The sequence below is a fragment of the Heteronotia binoei genome, chromosome 10 (assembly GCF_032191835.1).
Source record: "Heteronotia binoei isolate CCM8104 ecotype False Entrance Well chromosome 10, APGP_CSIRO_Hbin_v1, whole genome shotgun sequence".
Classification (NCBI taxonomy): domain Eukaryota; kingdom Metazoa; phylum Chordata; class Lepidosauria; order Squamata; family Gekkonidae; genus Heteronotia; species Heteronotia binoei.
The window spans coordinates 34,921,857-34,939,814 of record NC_083232.1 but is presented as its reverse complement, the minus strand read 5'-3'; the positions used below and the strand labels follow the sequence as shown (position 1 = coordinate 34,939,814).

Here is a 17,958-nt window from a genome sequence, read left to right as displayed (position 1 = left end):
TTATAGAAGGAAACTGAAGAAGGGCCAGACGTCTAATATTAAATTCACTTGGAATGGAGACTCAAAAATATTGTATGCTCTAATCCTAAATGAAGCACAGCTCATTGAATATTCTAATCACGCTGTTTCTAGAACTAAATCTGCACTGAAAGGCCTAATTTGGTGCAACACATTGACCAAAATATTTTAATTAAAAATATTCTGAGTTAGTCGCAGGCCTAATTACAGGAATAGAAATAGAGCCTATATTGTCATGCAGGTCAGTAGAACTCAGTAGTAGGTTTTTCTCAAGTAAATTGACCGATCCAGGAATAATAGCCCAGCTGCTAAACTGCCAGTCTTGACATGTAAATCAATTTAAATGCAACAACTGCAGTAGCTACTTTGATAGTTATTAAATTGATACCTTGGAGATGGATTAATGAGGAAAAATTTGAGTTATTTTTGCCAACATTTGTTTTTGGTTTTTTTTTCCAAATAATAAAACTTAAGGGCATTAAGTATAAAACAGACAGCATTCAAGAGAGCTGAGGAAGTTTAACCTCTGATTAAAAGCCCACTCTTCTAGACAAGCTGTTAATTATTTGATGGTCAGAGAAAAATATTCTACTAACTTCCACTGCTGGGAACCAAAAGGATAAATATGAGGTAACTTCAGCAGCCATGTCAATTGCATCTTTTTTTTTTTTAAGCCTACATGCATCTCAAAAGCTTTAAGCTTTTCAGAGAAACCCCTCTGGTATAAAGCAGGAGTGATTTTTTCCCAGAAAGAAAAATTATCAGTAGTCCAGGATGATGTTTCAATTTCGTCTACAAAGGGAGGAGAAAAGGCCTGAATCACTTTTAATATGCTTTCAATCTACTTCACTTGTTTGAAGGGTGAAAACTTTCACAACAAAAAAAAGAGAAGAGAAACAGAAATGTACACGCACCTATGGACTTGAAACAGAGTTTTAAAAGTACATGTAACAGCTATATCCAGAAGCTACTGTTATTGAATAGTTTTCTTAGAAAAATTTATTCCATACCACTAAAGTTATCTGCTGTTTAAAAATATGGCAGCAAATATTACCATCAAATATTAATTTCCCTAAGTCATCACAGACTTTAATTTTTTTTAAAAAAACCAGCAACTCTGTTTCATATACATCCATATCTAAGGCAGGAAAATCTCATGCAGTAAAACACTCTCAACACACTTTGTATTTACCAGGCTATGACTGCTATTCTGAACAAAAGTCTCCAAGGATTTAGTTCCAGAATCAATGCTCTATTGATTTTACTATCAATGAACATTATGGCTCACACGACTGGCCATTTTAAGGGAAGATAGCTTCTATTATAACCCATTTTTTAGAATATATACTGTCAAAAGATAAATCATTCCTTTGTATGGTAATTAAGCACTGTATTGAAAAATTAAGACATCTGTTTAATTTTTAGAACTACATGTGAACAACGATCTTTAAGTTACTCTGAAGCCTTTGATCATTTTTAATCTTGTTTTTCACATTTAGGAAATTAGTTAATTAGGAAGCATGCAGACGATTCATTAAAGCACTTATTTGCAGAAATCAATCTATCACCTACGCTAGACCATCAGAGAGCAGGCAGCAGAACTAAGCACATCAGGAAATCACAAAAGCATTCTGGCCTTTATGTCCGCCTCACATTTTATTTATCATTTCACTCTTTCCCTGGGCAATCCACTTCCTGCAGATGCTCTGAACATATCAAGCAATGAACTACACTTGGAAAAAACAACAACAAAAGGCAAAAGATATTAAACACACATATACACAAAGCAGATAACAGTAAGGGGGAAGGAATCCTTTTCAAAGCAGAAATTCCACAGAAAAACTACAGACCAAAACTAATTTATCCTGCTACAACAGAACAGTACTTTCAGGTGAACTTTGCAATGCTATCATTGAAATGCAGAGGAATTTACTATATTCTACCATGCTCATCTGTATGCAACTTGCTTCAACATTGCAATTGTCTAGCCAGTTATACACAAATATTTAAAACTGCCTGCTTAACTGACATTTTTAAAGAGGCTTAATTTAAACAATTCAGACAGAATCTTAAAGTTGTATTCCTTAGCTCCAAAAATTGAAGGGTCACTGAAATAAATGGGATTTATGTCTACATATTCTAAGAATTAGGCTTCCAAATCTAAAGGTCTAAAAGGAAATAAAAAGAAAATGACCCCTCCCCTTGTTAGGTTGCTAAAAACATAATGTAAATGCACCCAAGAATGCTTCATGTATTTTCTATATGGTACCCCCAAAAAACCTCTTCATTACAGAAAAGGTGCTACAGCATACATGCTTGGTGTTAAAACAATTATTTTGATTCTACCACTACTAGTTCCTGTAATCTGTCCACAAGCATTTAGAAAGATAGCAGTGAGTTCAGAGTGGCAATTAGAAAAACAGGATACTTCTAAAACTGAAGGTCTAGTCTAGCTAAATCAAGCCATAAAGCCCCTACGATGAAACAATCTACTCAGATTACATTTCAGAAAAGGGAGGGGGAGAAGAGAGAGGGAATCGCTTGGAATTCAACCCACTTCCCTTCACCGCATTAAAGTCAGGCAATGAACTATAGCAGATTTACTTTGTAATTTTGCAGTTAATGTAACTGGATTAAAAAGAACTCCCAGGTTCAACTCACATGTGCTAGAGACCCTGAGATAAATTTAAATGTTGTTCTAGCTACTGCTCCACTTGCCTGCTCTGCACAGAGAGCAGGATAGGAACCGCCAAAGCAGGGATTCAGCAAGGCTTGCTGTTCCCACACTGCTCTTCAGCCTCCTCCCCAAGTTCAAAAAGCCAGAGGAAGGTCTGATGCAAGAACAGCTTAAAAGAAAAACAGGACAAAGATATTGCCTTTGCATCCTCAACAGCTGTTTGTTATCCTGCTCTCACATTAAACAATTTCTGGTTCTGTTTTTTTGCCCCCCCCCCCAAGGGTTACAAACTATACTACGGGGGGAGGAGGGGCAACCCAAAACTGATGCGCACACAAAGCATGTTAAGATATGGGAAAGATGGGGGAGGTGAGCAGCAATTTTAAATATTGCCTATTTTTGAGTAAAAATTTGTGCACAGATAAATACAGTTAAGGACCATCAGACCTTAAACATGTGGTTCCTGAAAGGGAACACAACTACTAGGATTTGGGGTTATAGTATTTTGTCACTGGCAGTCCAATTTTCCCAACCAAGTCCATGATCCATGTCCTGAAGACAAAGGTTGAAAAGGTGGGAAAGATTTCCTACAAAAAAATCTGGAGATTTTTGTTTTTTAAGGCAAAGATGTCAGCAATTAATGTTCTTGCACCCTTTGGAAGATATCAGCATGAACTTTTGTCTGAATACCCGATAAAATTGATTTTTGTTCACTGCTGCTTACTCCATACACAGATACAATTGTAACAATTTAATGAAATGTGTTTGTAAGATCACTTAGTTATAAAAAACACAATCAGCACTTTATGGGAAATGTCTCAGTTTTATTTCACAACAGTGGTTGATATCGTAGTTGCAAAAGAGACAAGTTCTGGCATAGCAGGTGGGGTGAGGGAAAAAATCCAAAAGACAATACAAATGCACATTGTGTTTAATATTATACTGCAATAAACAGAGAGCATACAAAATAATAATGAGTGAGTGATATTGTGTGTTTGTGTGCGCGTGCATGTGAGGGGGTGTGCATTTAAACCAGCTCATACCTTTTGCAAGCATTTGACATCAGACATTGACCCCCTATTGTTAAAACTTCCTAAACTTCCTTGATCTATGACTCCAAACTGAAAGACTGCAGTGGGAGGCAGGGTAAAAACCATACACAGAATCTCCAAAACTCCTCTGAACACTGTTCCATGGCTCTTTCAACACAGAGGATTATCTGAAAGTAGATAATCTCTACTATGAGACCTGGACTCATGCCAAGGTTTCAACAAAGCCAAGAACCTCCTGGAGAACTTTCAGCATCCCTACTCGGAGAACTGAAAGCCTGCAGATAGTTCATACAGAACTCCTTTGCTGGAAGCAAGCTGTCCTTTTCTTCAGTCAAAATATCTGGGTCACCAACAGCTAAAGTGAGCATTCTAACAAAACACAACAGCCACCTAAAAAGCAGCCCAAGGGACTGTGTACTAAAATCCTGCCTCCTCCATGTTTATCATCTGCAGGCATTATGAACATTTAGTGTACTGTATACTTCAAGTCCATCAATCATACCACATGCAATAGCTACAGACTATTTTTTTTTACAACAAACTGAATATAATAATGTGTCCTCAAGCAACAAATTCTGCTAAAAATTTCACAGAAAAAATGCCTTCCGGGAAACTATAGAGAAAATAAACTAAATTAATAAATTTGGGTTAAAATATACCAGAAAAAGAAAGCTGGAATTCTGAAGAGAAATAATTTGTGCTTTCCACCCCAACATCTCAAAGTAAAATTCCCCTTCACTGACCACTGTGAACACTTCGATGGGTCACACTGATGCCATGCTCTGAGAATCAGATGAACAATGAGAAATAAATCAACAGCTGGTTTAAGCAGGTGTTAGTAGCCTAAAAACACATGTTTATTTTATAACTGATAAAGTTATCCCCTGCTCCCTTATCTACATATGTTAGGACTCAGAGAGCCCATCTATACACATGCAGGAGATCAAGGACATTCATTAAAGCAGAGAAAAACTGAGCTCTTGAAGATATTCTGTGCTTTTAGAGATATTCTGAGCACTGGAGCTTAAGTTAGAAGCTACAGAAGCAGAAAGGCTTGCTCTAAAATTCACACAAAACAAACTCACCTATGCCTTCTCTCTTCATCTTTTAAAACCTCATAGATGGCCACCAGCTAGAACGAAAGTTTATTTTCATTTTTTACAGAAAACTACAATCTGAACAATCAGAAACTTTAGCTACAACATTAAAAAATGCTCGACCAAGGTCCTCTAAGTAAGAGTGAAGAATGTTTCAACCTATTCTAACGTTAAAACTTCCAAAACCTCTATTTATTTTTATAATCTTTGTAAACATTTTTCACCTGATTTCTGGAATGAACCATCTGCTTAAAGGAGATATAATTATTCATTGATGCAAACAAAAAGTTTTCACTTTTAAAAATATGTTTTAATATTCTCTTAGAAGCTATGAATATTTCTTGTAAAAACATTCCAAATGAACAAATTCTGTTGAAAGAACTATATCACACCTGGTTTGAAAAATACACCAACACTGTAAAGCCTAATATTATGTATACACTGTAAAGCTTAAAATTATATACATTAAATATTAAGGCATTTTGTTACTAAATATTTGCTGCTTTCTGTTAGATAACAAGATATGTGACTTTTGGCATTGTCTTTTTAAAAGAGACAAACAGCAGGCCACAATTCTAATTTCCTCAAGTCTAAGCATTCCATCCAAGACCTTGGAGACTTTCACTTGAATTTTTTTAGGGGTTATAATATGCCCTTTACGCAAGAAACTCAGCTTTTTAAAAAAAGCTTCAGAATTTCCAAGTTGAAACATTTTTAAATACCACTCCACAATCACAATTAAACTAAATCTCGATTACCAATCATACAGCAACCAGGTGCATGCAGTCCTCCAAGACTGATATTAAAGTATGTGTCACTTACTTGTCTAAACTGAGTTTCTGCATTTTCGTCTTTATTCTTGTCTGGGTGTAATATTAGCGAAAGCTTACGATATGCTTTCCTAATGTCTGCTGATGAAGCATCCTGCAAAAACACAAAGCAAACTTTGTCAGAAATAGATTCCCAGAACCTTGTTAAGATGTGAGAAGACAGCCAACCAAGTGCAGGGACCTGAGGCAATGTAATTTGAGCAATCATTCTTAACAGCTGGGATATGCAGCCCCGCTGGCCCACATGACTGAACAATCAGTCAATCCAATTCGCCTCTCCTCTTAAATTCTCTCAATGCCATGTGCTTATTACAAGAAGACAATCTTTGCCAGAAACTTTCAAACACTTGCTTCTTTAAAACTGGTCAATAAATCTTCAGTGGCCATTAAGAGATCAAAAGAACAAATTAAAATTAATACATCTGTGTATCTTCAAGAATGTTCCCTTTTACTCAGGTTATTATGACTTCTTTCCTTATAAATTTCAGGCACTGCTTTACACCATGATCCTTAATATTAAATCCGCATCATCATTACTCCCTTGTAGAACTTTCAAACATCATTTGCTTTTGCAATGCTTATGAAACAGGGCCTTTAAAATCAATCCTGGCCTGCATTCCATGAGAAACAAACTGCTGCAGACACGTGAGCAAACAATACTGCTTTTTGCCGTATCGGTTCGGTTTTGTTTTGTTTTTTTCAAGCTTGAGCCTGTCTATTAATTGCATAAACACCACAAATTCTGTTACTAAAATGACACAGCATGAAAAAGGTTACAGTTAATCCCTGCCTCTTCCCTGGAGGAAAAGGTTGTATCTATTACCCACTGGAAATTACACAAAGTATCATTACATATATCCTGAAAACAACAGTTTAATGACCAGCATGTCAAAGACAATGTATCCAGAAAGCAATATATAACCACCATAATAGTCTATAAGTTAAATGAAATATACTCCAGGCAATCTACTACTGCTAGGCATACAGTGAAAGCCTGGCTATGAAAATTAAGCATGCAAATTTGGTATCTGAAGTGTATTTTACTGCAGATGAAACCAGAAAGAGAAATTTTAAAAATGAATGAATCATTCATTCTAGAACTATGTCCTCACATTCTATAGCAGTGGCTTAAATCTGGAAGAGGTCCCTGAAACTACGAAGCCAAAATAAAACAATTAAAGCAGCACTGTAATTAGTCTGTCAAGCTTTCCAGCACAAAGCACTGTTTTCATTACAGATTTATAGCACAAGCAGAACAGCGTAAAACATTTCAGTTCAGAAATGAATAATAGGGGGGGGGGAGTTTTTGCATGCATGCAAGCATGCTTGCCTATGTATGTGTGGGAATGTCCACAGGCATATGGTGTACATGCATTGAGAAGCCACGGTCACTAATAAGATCCATATTGTAAAACAGAGACATGGAATTGGCATGCAACTATCTGCATATGGGTTTCATAATTTCCCTATCTTGAACTGGAGAGGAGGGTTGTGTGTTAAGTGTAGCAAATACAAAAATATTTGAAAAGGCCTCTACTGATATAATTAATCAGAAAATATATTATTTTGATATCACTACACAAGAATCATCATCAACATTCAACTGCAGCATAACTCCAAAACCTATCCTCTCACTGAAATGTTTTTCCAGAGGTACATGCTTTTACAGACTTGAAGTTTTGCTAAACAGTATTCTGTTGAACTCAGCAGATGTTTGCAGCTAATAGGAAGCTTCTTCTTACCATTTAATCAATCCTGTTTGTGCAAAGCAGGAGTTATCGATGAATTCTGATACTGAAGAAACATCTACAGTTAGACACTGAACCTTTTTACACCCCTTCCATTCTCAAGATTCAAGAAAAGGAGAAGCTAGTAGAAAATCAGTTCATTCTTGAGTTCCAATCACAAATGCAAACACAAAATAAAAAATGGGTTACACAGCACACCAATATGCTATGTATGTAAATTAAGTAATGTAGGGAACTAGAAATCTGCACCTCCGCCTACTGCTTCAGCAAGATGCCTCTCTACTCACACAATTTCATTATATTTGGACATGGGCTGAGAGGAGTCGAGTTAGCCAGTGCAATATTGACCATGACTTTGCAGTCAATTAGACTAGGACAAATTGTGTTCGGCATCTGTCACTTAATTGTGATTAAACCCTAAAAGGGGGGGGGGGGAGTGAGGAGGGAAGTCTGGAGGAAGGAACACAAGCCAACTAAGAAAAATGCAAGTTTGCATGTTTAGCACTGTGGCATGTTTGTTGAACAGCGGCACTATACTATATGGCTCCCCTATTCTCAGTGCTACACCCAGTGCTGGAATTGCTAATTACAACAGGATATTTTGCTGTCTTGACATACATTGTAATCTCAGGTCTTTGAGAAGTTTCCAAGATGGTGCAGCTGTTTTGCAATTTCTGCAGAAGTCTAAAAGGTAACAAGAACCACTCAATGCCATTCCAGTCTGCACACATTCCAGGTTTGAGCTCTAGAACTCACATAACCTTTTTATTCAGTGTTTAATAAGAAAAGAAAACTCAAACCACCTCCTTCCACAAGAGTTTTCTTTTAAAATACCATGCGTGGGATTGTAGTCTAAATCTCCCAGCAAAAGTGACTCTTCACGTCAACATCCAAGAGCTTCGAGATCTAATCATGCCTGATGGGAGTCTGATGTTATGGCTAAGGCCTGGTTCTCACTGAAGTGACAAGTCTGTGACTTTACCACTTCAGGAATAGGTGGAGGCTCACCTAATTTAAATACTCCTCCACAGGGAAAAAAACAATTTAAAACTCTCCCTATAAGAAACTCGAGAAGGAGATGAGTTGTGGTCTACAGGTCTCATAGTTATGCTAGTTTTCTCCAGGATTTGGTGGAGGGGGGGAGGGGTTGCATGAAAGAATCTTCCATCGTGTGAGTTCCCTGCTGCAGTCTAAAATGGTACAGCCCAAAAACATTTATCAGCCCAGAGAGAACTAGGGCTGCGGCTTCACCATCATTACCTTCACTTACTTTAAACAGCCCATTTCTATGCTAAAATAAGTGACTGCTTTACATTGCAACACAGATGACAATGGGATTTTCACATACGGCTGGCCTGTTTACCCTCAGGTTTGCAGTCAAAATACTTTAGATTCACCCTCCTCCCCACCCTCATCCATGGCATTCCTTCCAAGTGGCCAAGCATTCATCATGCTCCTGATTAAAGTGCACACTGCTACACAGAGTAACATGTTGTTGCAAAATAGGTTAATATTAATTGTAGGCATTGATCACTCCAGCATTTCGTGGTATTGACCCATTTTAATCATAGAGGGCCTATTTCATTAGTTCTGGTGATGGCATGGCAAGAAGCAATCTTTTTTTTTTCTAAAAAGAACCTAGTGGTTCTTTTGCAGCAGAGTTCTTTTGTCCAGAGCATTCCTTGGCATACACATAATATAATCACACTGTAAATAAGACAGGGAGGGAATCCTTTTTTTCCAGTTTAGTCCCATGTAAAGTTATTCCAGTCCAAACCTATTGATTCAATAGACTTGGACTACAGTAGCTCTGCGAAAGTGCGTACCAGTTGCCACCTAAAAGGATTTCCAAGCGGTAACTTAATTCATTAGGCAAAAGCTAAGCAGAGTCATTCCTGGTTTGCACGTGGACAAGAGACCACCAAGAAAATATAGGACTGCTACACACAGAGGCACCCTACAGGGGTCACCAGAAATCAGTTGCAACTCAATGGGGGGAGGGGGAGAAAGAGAGAGGGAGGGGGAGAGATCAGACATTATAAAGAAAACCAGGGGAGAGTCAATGAAGGGTTAGGTGGAGGGGAGAGTGCTTAACCTATCCACCCAATTCTTTCCTGCAAATCCACCCAATTCTTTCCTGCCAGTTTGGTGTAGTGGTTAAATGCGTGTACTCTTATTTGGGAGAACCAGGTTTGATTCCCCACTCCTCCACTTGCACCTGCTGGAATGGCCTTGGGTCAGCCATAGCTTTCACAGGAGTTGTCCTTGAAAGGGCAGCTGCTGCAAAAAGCTCTCTTCAGACCCACCTATCTCACAGAGTGTCTGTTGTGGGGGGGAGGGAGGAAAAGGAGACTGTGACCGCTGTGAGATTCAGAGTGTAGGGCGGGATATAAATTCAATATCATCATCATCTTAAAAAGCAAGGGAAGCTAAATGGGAAAACAGCTGCATTTGACATCTGCAAGGGAGATTAAGCAGTCATGAAACCACCTGCTTTCACCTACCATTCCTCCCTGTAAATGCCCCAAACCCTATTATCTCAGCAACAGTGTGGCACGCTTGCCAAGGTAGGCATCCAATTCTGCCCTCTTCACTCAAATATTAGAATGGAGCAGTTCAAGCACACCAAGGACTTAGTTTCAAGAAAAAAATTTGGCTCCACGCATAAAGCTATGTGATGAATAAGCCTGTTGTAGCCTCTCATGGAAATGAGTTATATAGGACAAAGAGCAATTAAGAGTTGAACATGGACAGTCCACTTTAAAGCCATAGTGCAGGGTTTTATGCTGTTATAGCTTAGCTTGACATAATCAAGTGATTGATCAAAATTCCACCAAGGAATTTTTTAAAAGCAAGAAGAGAAAAGGAGGAATAACCGAAGTAGACACAACAACCATCAGCACACCATGCTCACTGTGGCACTGGTATCACTCCTCCATCCACCAAGCAACTCAACACAACAAATATACATGACCTCTAAGCAAGCATGGGCACAGACACACAGGCATATCCAGCAGTAACCACTGAGGCAATCTTTGACGGGTGGAAAAGGTGACCAAAAATATTGCTTCTTTAGCTGGCCAAGGCATAGTGAACAGTGTGGCCAGGACACACGGCATGTGTTAGTCCCACAGCAACAAGGTTAGTTCCCTTTTAAAATAAGGGGGGCTTCTCCATCCAAGAGTAAACAACCAGGTCAGAAGATTTCCAGAAATCATCATAGATATACTTTTTCTTTTCTCCCATTTTAAACATCAGACATGCTTCTCTGCCAACATCCAAGGGTCACCAACCAAGAATGCAAGCACAGAAGTCCCACAGTTTTCATGCCAGACTCCCAAGTTAATACACTTAGCAATGCAGAACACAGAAAGAATAAGATGATGGTGATATTGGATTTATATCCCACCCTCCACTCCGAATCTCAGACTCAGAGTAGCTCACATCTCCTTTATCTTCCTCTCCCACAACAGACACCCTGTGAGGTGTGTGCAGCTGAGAGGACTCTCACAGCAGCTGCCCTTTCAAGGACAACCTCTGCCAGAGCTGACCCAAGGCCATTCCAGCAGGTGCAAGTGGAGGAGTGGGGAATCAAACCCGGTTCTCCCAGATAAGAGTCTGCACAAGCATGGCAGTAGAGTGCAGCAAGTCCCTATCTTCCACTAGGCATCAAGACCTATTGTGTCTGGGCAATTATAAAGAAGAAAAGTTGGTTTATATACCCTGCTTCTCTCTACCCTGAAGGAGTCTCAAAGTGACTTACAATCACCTTTCCTTCCTCTTCCCACAACAGGCACCTTGAGGGGTAAAGTGTGGCTGAGAGAGCTATGAGAGAACTATGACTGACCCAAGGTCTCCCAAGTAAGCTTCACATGGAGGAGCGGAGAATCAAACCTGGTTCTCCAGATTACTATACCATGCTAGCTCTCATGGGCTTCTTGTCTTGCCATTTATACTGTTAAAAAGTGTGTAGGGGGGGAGAGGAGACAAGTTGGTATATGAACAGGACATCAATGCAAAAGATGGAGGGGGTGCTCACAACACTCCTCTAGCTCTCATTTTCACAGTTCCCAATGGATATACAAACCAGAGCACTGCCTTGATTAGGGACGGGCACAGACCCAAACCCAACGTCTGGGCCAGACTTTGCTCAGTTTGTGAGCCAAGGTTTGGAAAGGTGCCTTCCCCAGAACACTCACCAAGCTTTTCTGCTCAGTTCTGCTCATTGTTCAGCATGCCACTTCCAGGTGGCATTGGGCCCCGCTCTGGCACACCCACATCATCCATAAGTAACGCATGCGTGTTGCTGATATACTTGCATCACTTCCAGGTAACATGGATGCACTGGGAGTGGGGCCTGATACCACCTGGAAGTGATGCGAGCACAATGGGGGGCCAGTACACTTGTGTCTCTTCCAGGCATGTTGGGGGTGGGATTTTGTTTGGGGGTTTGTTTCAGGGTTCAATCTGGGGCCACCCAGTTTGCGAGCCCCAGACCAAACCAGGCTTTCTTAATCTGTGCCCATCCCTAGTCTTGATAGTCAAGACAACCTGAGTTCAGAGTTGAGGGGGACTGCCTCAAACAGAGCAGCTCTAAAATGATGCCAATTTTATTCCCCTTAACATCTCACAACATGGTACAGAAATTCACAACAATGCCTTGAAATCATGCAGGCAACTTTCTCTTGAACACACAGAATTAGGAAGTTTCAAACACTGCCTGATTTCAAAAACAAACAAAATACACCCTTTGGTCAAGAGTCAATTTACCTATTGAATTAGCCGCCTGACTGACTCCAGTGCTGTTCCACTAGCATGTAAACTCTGTTCACATTGTTTGATGTTACTGCATGGGTATGTTCATGCCACCCAATGTGTTTTCTGAAAGGGCAGCTGATATTGGCATAAGCACACAGGAGGGCATCTCAAAGACCAACTTCTGTGGATAAAGTCACTTCTTTCTGGCCAGATCTAAGCACTATTTCCTAAAGACAGGAAGAGAAATACACACTTTTCTAGGACTGCTTTTCCCAGTGAATTACTGGCAACATGGTTAAAAATCAGACACAAGTCATTGTTATTGATCTCTTGAAGCCCCACTTGTTTTTTGATACAATTTTAGCCTTTGTTTTCAATTTGTACCCAGCTGTGACTATATGTATATACGGTATATTTAAAAATCTGTATTTTAAAACATTCTTGTTTCACATAAGCAGTTCTAATTGTTCCTAACAGTTAATTTAACTTTAATACATCTTCAAATGTTCCCCTCTTTCCTTTATCTTCAACACAAGTACTCCTTTACCTTCAAGGCCATAAATATAAATCTCTGAACAGTTTTGATTTAGAGCTATAATTTATCCAGAAACTACTGAACAAGTAGTATTGTGATCTCTTCCCACAGTATTACACATTTGCTGAAATAGCCTATGGGCATTCAGCAAACAGCCACCGAGTATAAATTAAAATTAGTTATATGCTCATCTTCTCCAAGAATGCAACATTTCCAGAAAGGGACTTGAAACTAAAAAAAGAAAGAAAGAAAAAAGACTAATACAGAAAAGTTTGGAAAGCAGAGAGACAGCATTCAACTTTATGACTGAACAGTTCTTATGTAAGTGAACAGAATTTGCATTCTAACATGGCCTTCCATGTACAAAGTTGAAAGTGCAAACTGAATAGCAAGGGCTTTTGCCAATATCTACACTTCTAAATTTGCTCAAATCCTACAGTCATTTCTAGCATAACATCTGCTGCTCACAGAATGCCTTTTACTTTACTTTTCTTTTTTTAAATAAAGAGGAGTACAAGCAAGTGGAAGAATCAAGTCTGAACAAATTAGCCATATAACTCTCCCTGGAAAAACCCTGCAGCAGCATGAACCTGGAGGAAGGTGTCTTTCCCAGGGGAGAGTTAAGGAAGATTTACACATGATCACGGCAGAGCAACTGTCATGCCAATCACACAGATAACACGCAAAGGCAGAATTCTAACTCAGCAATAAACTAAGTCTGACATATTATGAGGCCCCTGCTATCAATCCAGCATTATCCAGACTAGAGTCAATGAGTTACAAAACGCATTTTGATCAAACACACACTGGAACTCAATTTTCTAACTATTTATATTGTTTTCTGTTAACCTAATACAAGTAAAAGGCTACCTGAGACTGTAAACTGTGAACCTCTACCCCGCTAAGACGTAAACATTCTACATCTCATAGGGCACCTCTTTCTTCTTCCTGACAATTAACTTTTTATATCTAGATTTCTGTTGTTTTAATTGTTCTCTGTTAACTGCCTCTGGATCCGCCCTATATTTCAAATAGATTTTACTAAGCTCCTTCTTTGCCATCAAGCATTCCTTATCAAACCAACCGTTGTTCTTCCCTCCCCTCCTTACTGAACTAGATATTTGCCCTTCTAATGGGGATTGGAGATGCCGAATGAGATCCTCATATAATTTGATGATCTCTCCCCCCTCCTCCAAAAGCCTGATGTCATTTGCTAATTTAGATATGTGCTCTTGCTCAAGAAACTCCTGCATATATTTCTTCTTTTGGTCGTCCCATTTAATCCTAACATGTTGCCCCCCAAATTCGTTATTCCTCAGGAAACGATCCTCAATGCGGGGGTAAAGACTGGGGATTACAATATTCAAGGTAAGAGGAATGTGATCACTGCCACAGTAGGTGTCCACCTTGAATGAGTCAACACATGGCACTAGGTTCCCTGAAACCAGGATGTAATCAATTACGCTTAACCTTGTTCCAGACGAGTAAGTGTATTCCCCAGGGTGGTCGTTAGTATGGGAACCATTTAAAATTTTTAGGTCCAAGACCCTAGCCAAACGAGCTAATAGACGGCCCGCAAAGTTGCACTTTGTATCTTTAGATATTCTTTCATGGGGCAAATAGGGCAACTCGGGATACTGAAGACAGACATCATGTCCCCTATTTAAAGTCTTGTCATCCTTTCCCAATCTAGCATTAAAATCACCTCCCACTATGACATGTGCTGTCGGGTATGTCCTGAATAACTCCTCCATATAGGTCTCCAGATCTCTCCAGGCAAGCTCTGTATGGGCTTTGGTTTTAGTGGGGGGGATATAGACATTCAGAATCAAACAGTCAATTTCTTTAAACTTGAGGATCAGAGCCATTGCCATTCGAATATAGAGAGGTGGTTGAATGACTTGGACTCTCAGAGCTGTCGATATCAATATTCCTAGTCCTCCCTTGGCTCTACCTCTCACCGACGGTTTAGCCTGCGCTACAAAAATGTTATATCCATCCAGAGTCAAAGAATCTAAGGACCAGGTCTCCTGGAGGAGTATAACATCATATTTTCTCATAAGATTATTGGCATCTGGTTCCCTAGATCTAGCCGCCCATCCCATGATGTTCCATGATATTACTGAGAGAGAGTGGAGTGTCAGACTCTCTTTCTGTTGGCTAGGGATCAGTCAATCAGTCTCTATTGCATCCAGGGCCCCACTGACGTCCTGGAATACACATCCATTGTGGCTATGATTCTTCAGTCCTTCTTTAGCCTTTTGCTTGATGACCTCAGGATTACCTGACAAATGGGGGCAAGATCCATAGTGGCAATCCTTTTCCAAGGTGGGGCTCACTTCATTTGTCCTCCCTGAAAATTGAATTAAGTTTGTAGGCGAGGAGGGTTTCGCTCCTACGGCCCCAGTTCCCTGGTTAATCTCCCCTGGACTATCAGCCCTTGCTACTGATTTATCCTCTGGTGCCTCCTTCTCCAGACAGGCTTGGTATACTTCTTCCAACCTTTTATAAACCCCTCCCAGTCTGGATAGTATAGCTGTTTGATCCCCCATTGGGAGATATGCAAAATCTTGCAGCAGTTTTTTCCTCAGTGCTCTCAAGCCAACCATTTCCATCCCCCATCTGACAAGCCAGAGAGGTACTATCTTCCATAGTCCGTCCTGAGGAAACACCCTCGAACTCCATCCTCATGTCATGGGATTCACTCCCAACTTGCTTGCAGAAGGCTGGTACTCCAGCAGAGGATAAATTCCTCCGGGCTGCATTTGAGGGAATGGCTAAGTTCTGCGTTTCACGTCTATTGTTGGCTCGAGAGTTGTCACAAGGCCTCATGAGATGTAAGACCCGAACAACACTGTCCTTGAATACACGTACCGGAAAGACTCCTCTTGTGCTCAGTTTCGGTTTTTGTCTGAGGAGTAAAGTGGGGACCTTAGGAGAAGAAAAGGAGAGTAAAACTTTCCTTGCTTGGTTCTGATGACTGAGCGGCTCTATTGATATAAGATCAATTGCAACTAGATTAATCCTCAAAAGTTCACTAAGCCGACTCTTAGCCATGAATTTATTTCCCCAGTCTGGATATGATCCCCTGTACTTGCATACCATCAGGCAGATCTTACTTGGCTGGAGGATCAGTTGCTGATGGTTCTCCCCTTTCTCTCTCTGGGGTGTGAGCTGCCCAGACCTCCATGCACTGCTAAAATTTTGCAAAGTTAATGGTCTGGTAGGCACATGCTGATTATTATTCTCTGAGAGAGACAATCCTGCTATCGCTGCTGAGAGAGATTTAAGTTGATTCATGATCTCACCCATACCTTGAAAAATGCAATCAACAGTTCTTGCAGTTAGGTCAAGCAGACTGCAGCTTGCTGATGTAACACAGTCCTTGTCAGTTAATTTCTTACTGGGCAATTGCCACACCCCAGGATCGTCCACTGCCGCTGCCTTCCCAAACAACCGAGGTGAGCCACCGCATTCCGCTTCCTCTAATAGGTCTAGTTGCTCCCTAAGTGGGGAGAAGCGGTTAGCTGTCTTGATGTTATACTCCACAGTGTGCGCAGCTTGCTTTGTCTTTGTGCCGAAAAAGTCTTTAATTTTCAACTGTTTGCTCTTTGGTGAAACGCCAAATTCATCAGCGTCATCTCTAGGCCGCTTGCCCGCCATTTAATGGGTTGTTTAAGCTCCATAGGGCACCTAAATCACAGTCATGGATTATGCCAGCAACACAGATGAAAGCAAGGTGATGTATCAAAAACTGTTGGCACAAAGCATATATTCCATGTGGAAAAAGTGATGCGGGAGCCAATCTTAGGAAGCATAACTAGGCAGCAAACGAAAATGGGTCTCAGAGGAGTATGTGCTCTCAGAGGGGTGTGGTTCTAGAAAAGGGGTGGCCAAACTGTGGCTTGGGAGCCACATGCAGCTCTTGAAGCCCCCCCACCCCATCAGCCAGGTTGGAGGATGCATTTAAAGTTGCTTTGTTTCCACCTCTCCCACTCTCCCCATCTATTTTCCTTCCTTCTTGCTCTCAAACATCTGACGTTCATGTACTGTGGCTCTCAAACATCTGATGTTTATTCTCTGTGGCTCTTACATTAAGCATGTTTGGCCACCCCTATCACATGAGACACAGCAAGGTGGGAATGTAGAAGTTTGAGAAATAGCCTTCCTTGGCATAAAGTCAAGGATAATCTATGGAAAGGTGCTGTGATTTCATCCCGTGAGGCTCCACTATAACTCCAATTTATGGAACATCCTTGCCCTAGAAATTCTCTGAAGTCCAAACCTATCTTTCAGGAGCACTGTAAGACATGCCTGCTGAAGCTGGCTTTTGAGGCTGGGTCATGATTGTAAAAAGGTGAAGTCATAGATAGACTAAAAGTAGCCATATAACCTCCCAAGGAATTGAAAGTATGCAGCTATCTGGAATCATAAGTAGAGGGGTGGAGGTTGCCGGTCTAAAGCAAACCTCCCAAACAGTAAACTGTATAATGGATTGGATCCCACCTAGATTTCCACAGGTGCAAAGGAGTGGTCTTCACCAATCTTCTTTCCATTGGAGACTTCTAAATCCCCATTAAGCTATTCCTGGCCAGTCTGCCATTTCCCAGGAACAGCATTTGGGGGCTGCACAAAATATTGTGCAAGCTTTTGGAATAGTCCAGAACTCTTCATCAAACTGGATGTTTATAAAAGAAGGGGGAGGGGAGACATCTCAGGCCCTGATCTTATGACCCCTGCCCTATATCCTTTGTAGGAAAGCCAGGAAGATTTTGGATCTGGTATCAAGTTGCACTTTTGGCCTTCAGAGAAAGCACAATGGGAGCTTTCCATTGTGTTCCTTCCTCAATAGTTAATGCTGCAGCAGACCTGAGATAACCTATTATTTTCTGAAGTTCTTTCTTTAAACACATGAATGTGCCTTAGATTCAATGAGACCACTTGGTCTATCAAGATTCATCCTGTCTACTCCAGAGTCTCAGGTTTCACATCACCTACTACCTGATCCTTTTAAGTGAGCATGTAGGAGATTTAACTCTTAACAAATTAAGGTCCTCTCACTAACCTCATAAGCCATCCAGACATTTCAGTGCTTGAACCTTTTGTCCCAGTTTGACAAGCTAGTGCCTCCCTTCCATGAACCACATTAACCAGTTCTATGCCAGACTTTACAACTATGCCTATCATGGGGAGGATGGTGGCTCAGTGGTAGAGCATCTGCTTGGTAAGCAGAAGGTCCCAGG

At 40.5% G+C, this 17,958-nt stretch overlaps 1 protein-coding gene across 2 annotated transcripts in view; it reads right to left on the bottom strand.

The window, feature by feature from the left end:
* Nucleotides 1-17,958, bottom strand: part of DNAJC1 (DnaJ heat shock protein family (Hsp40) member C1) — a 127,942-nt gene that overhangs the window by 86,183 nt on the left and 23,801 nt on the right. For both annotated transcript variants that reach the window (XM_060248384.1, XM_060248385.1), the window contains exons 2-3: nt 5,667-5,768; nt 4,833-4,879 (exon numbers count right to left, since the gene is read on the bottom strand). In XM_060248384.1, the coding sequence (XP_060104367.1) occupies nt 4,833-4,879; nt 5,667-5,768 (149 nt within the window). The remainder of the gene's footprint in view (nt 1-4,832; nt 4,880-5,666; nt 5,769-17,958) is intronic.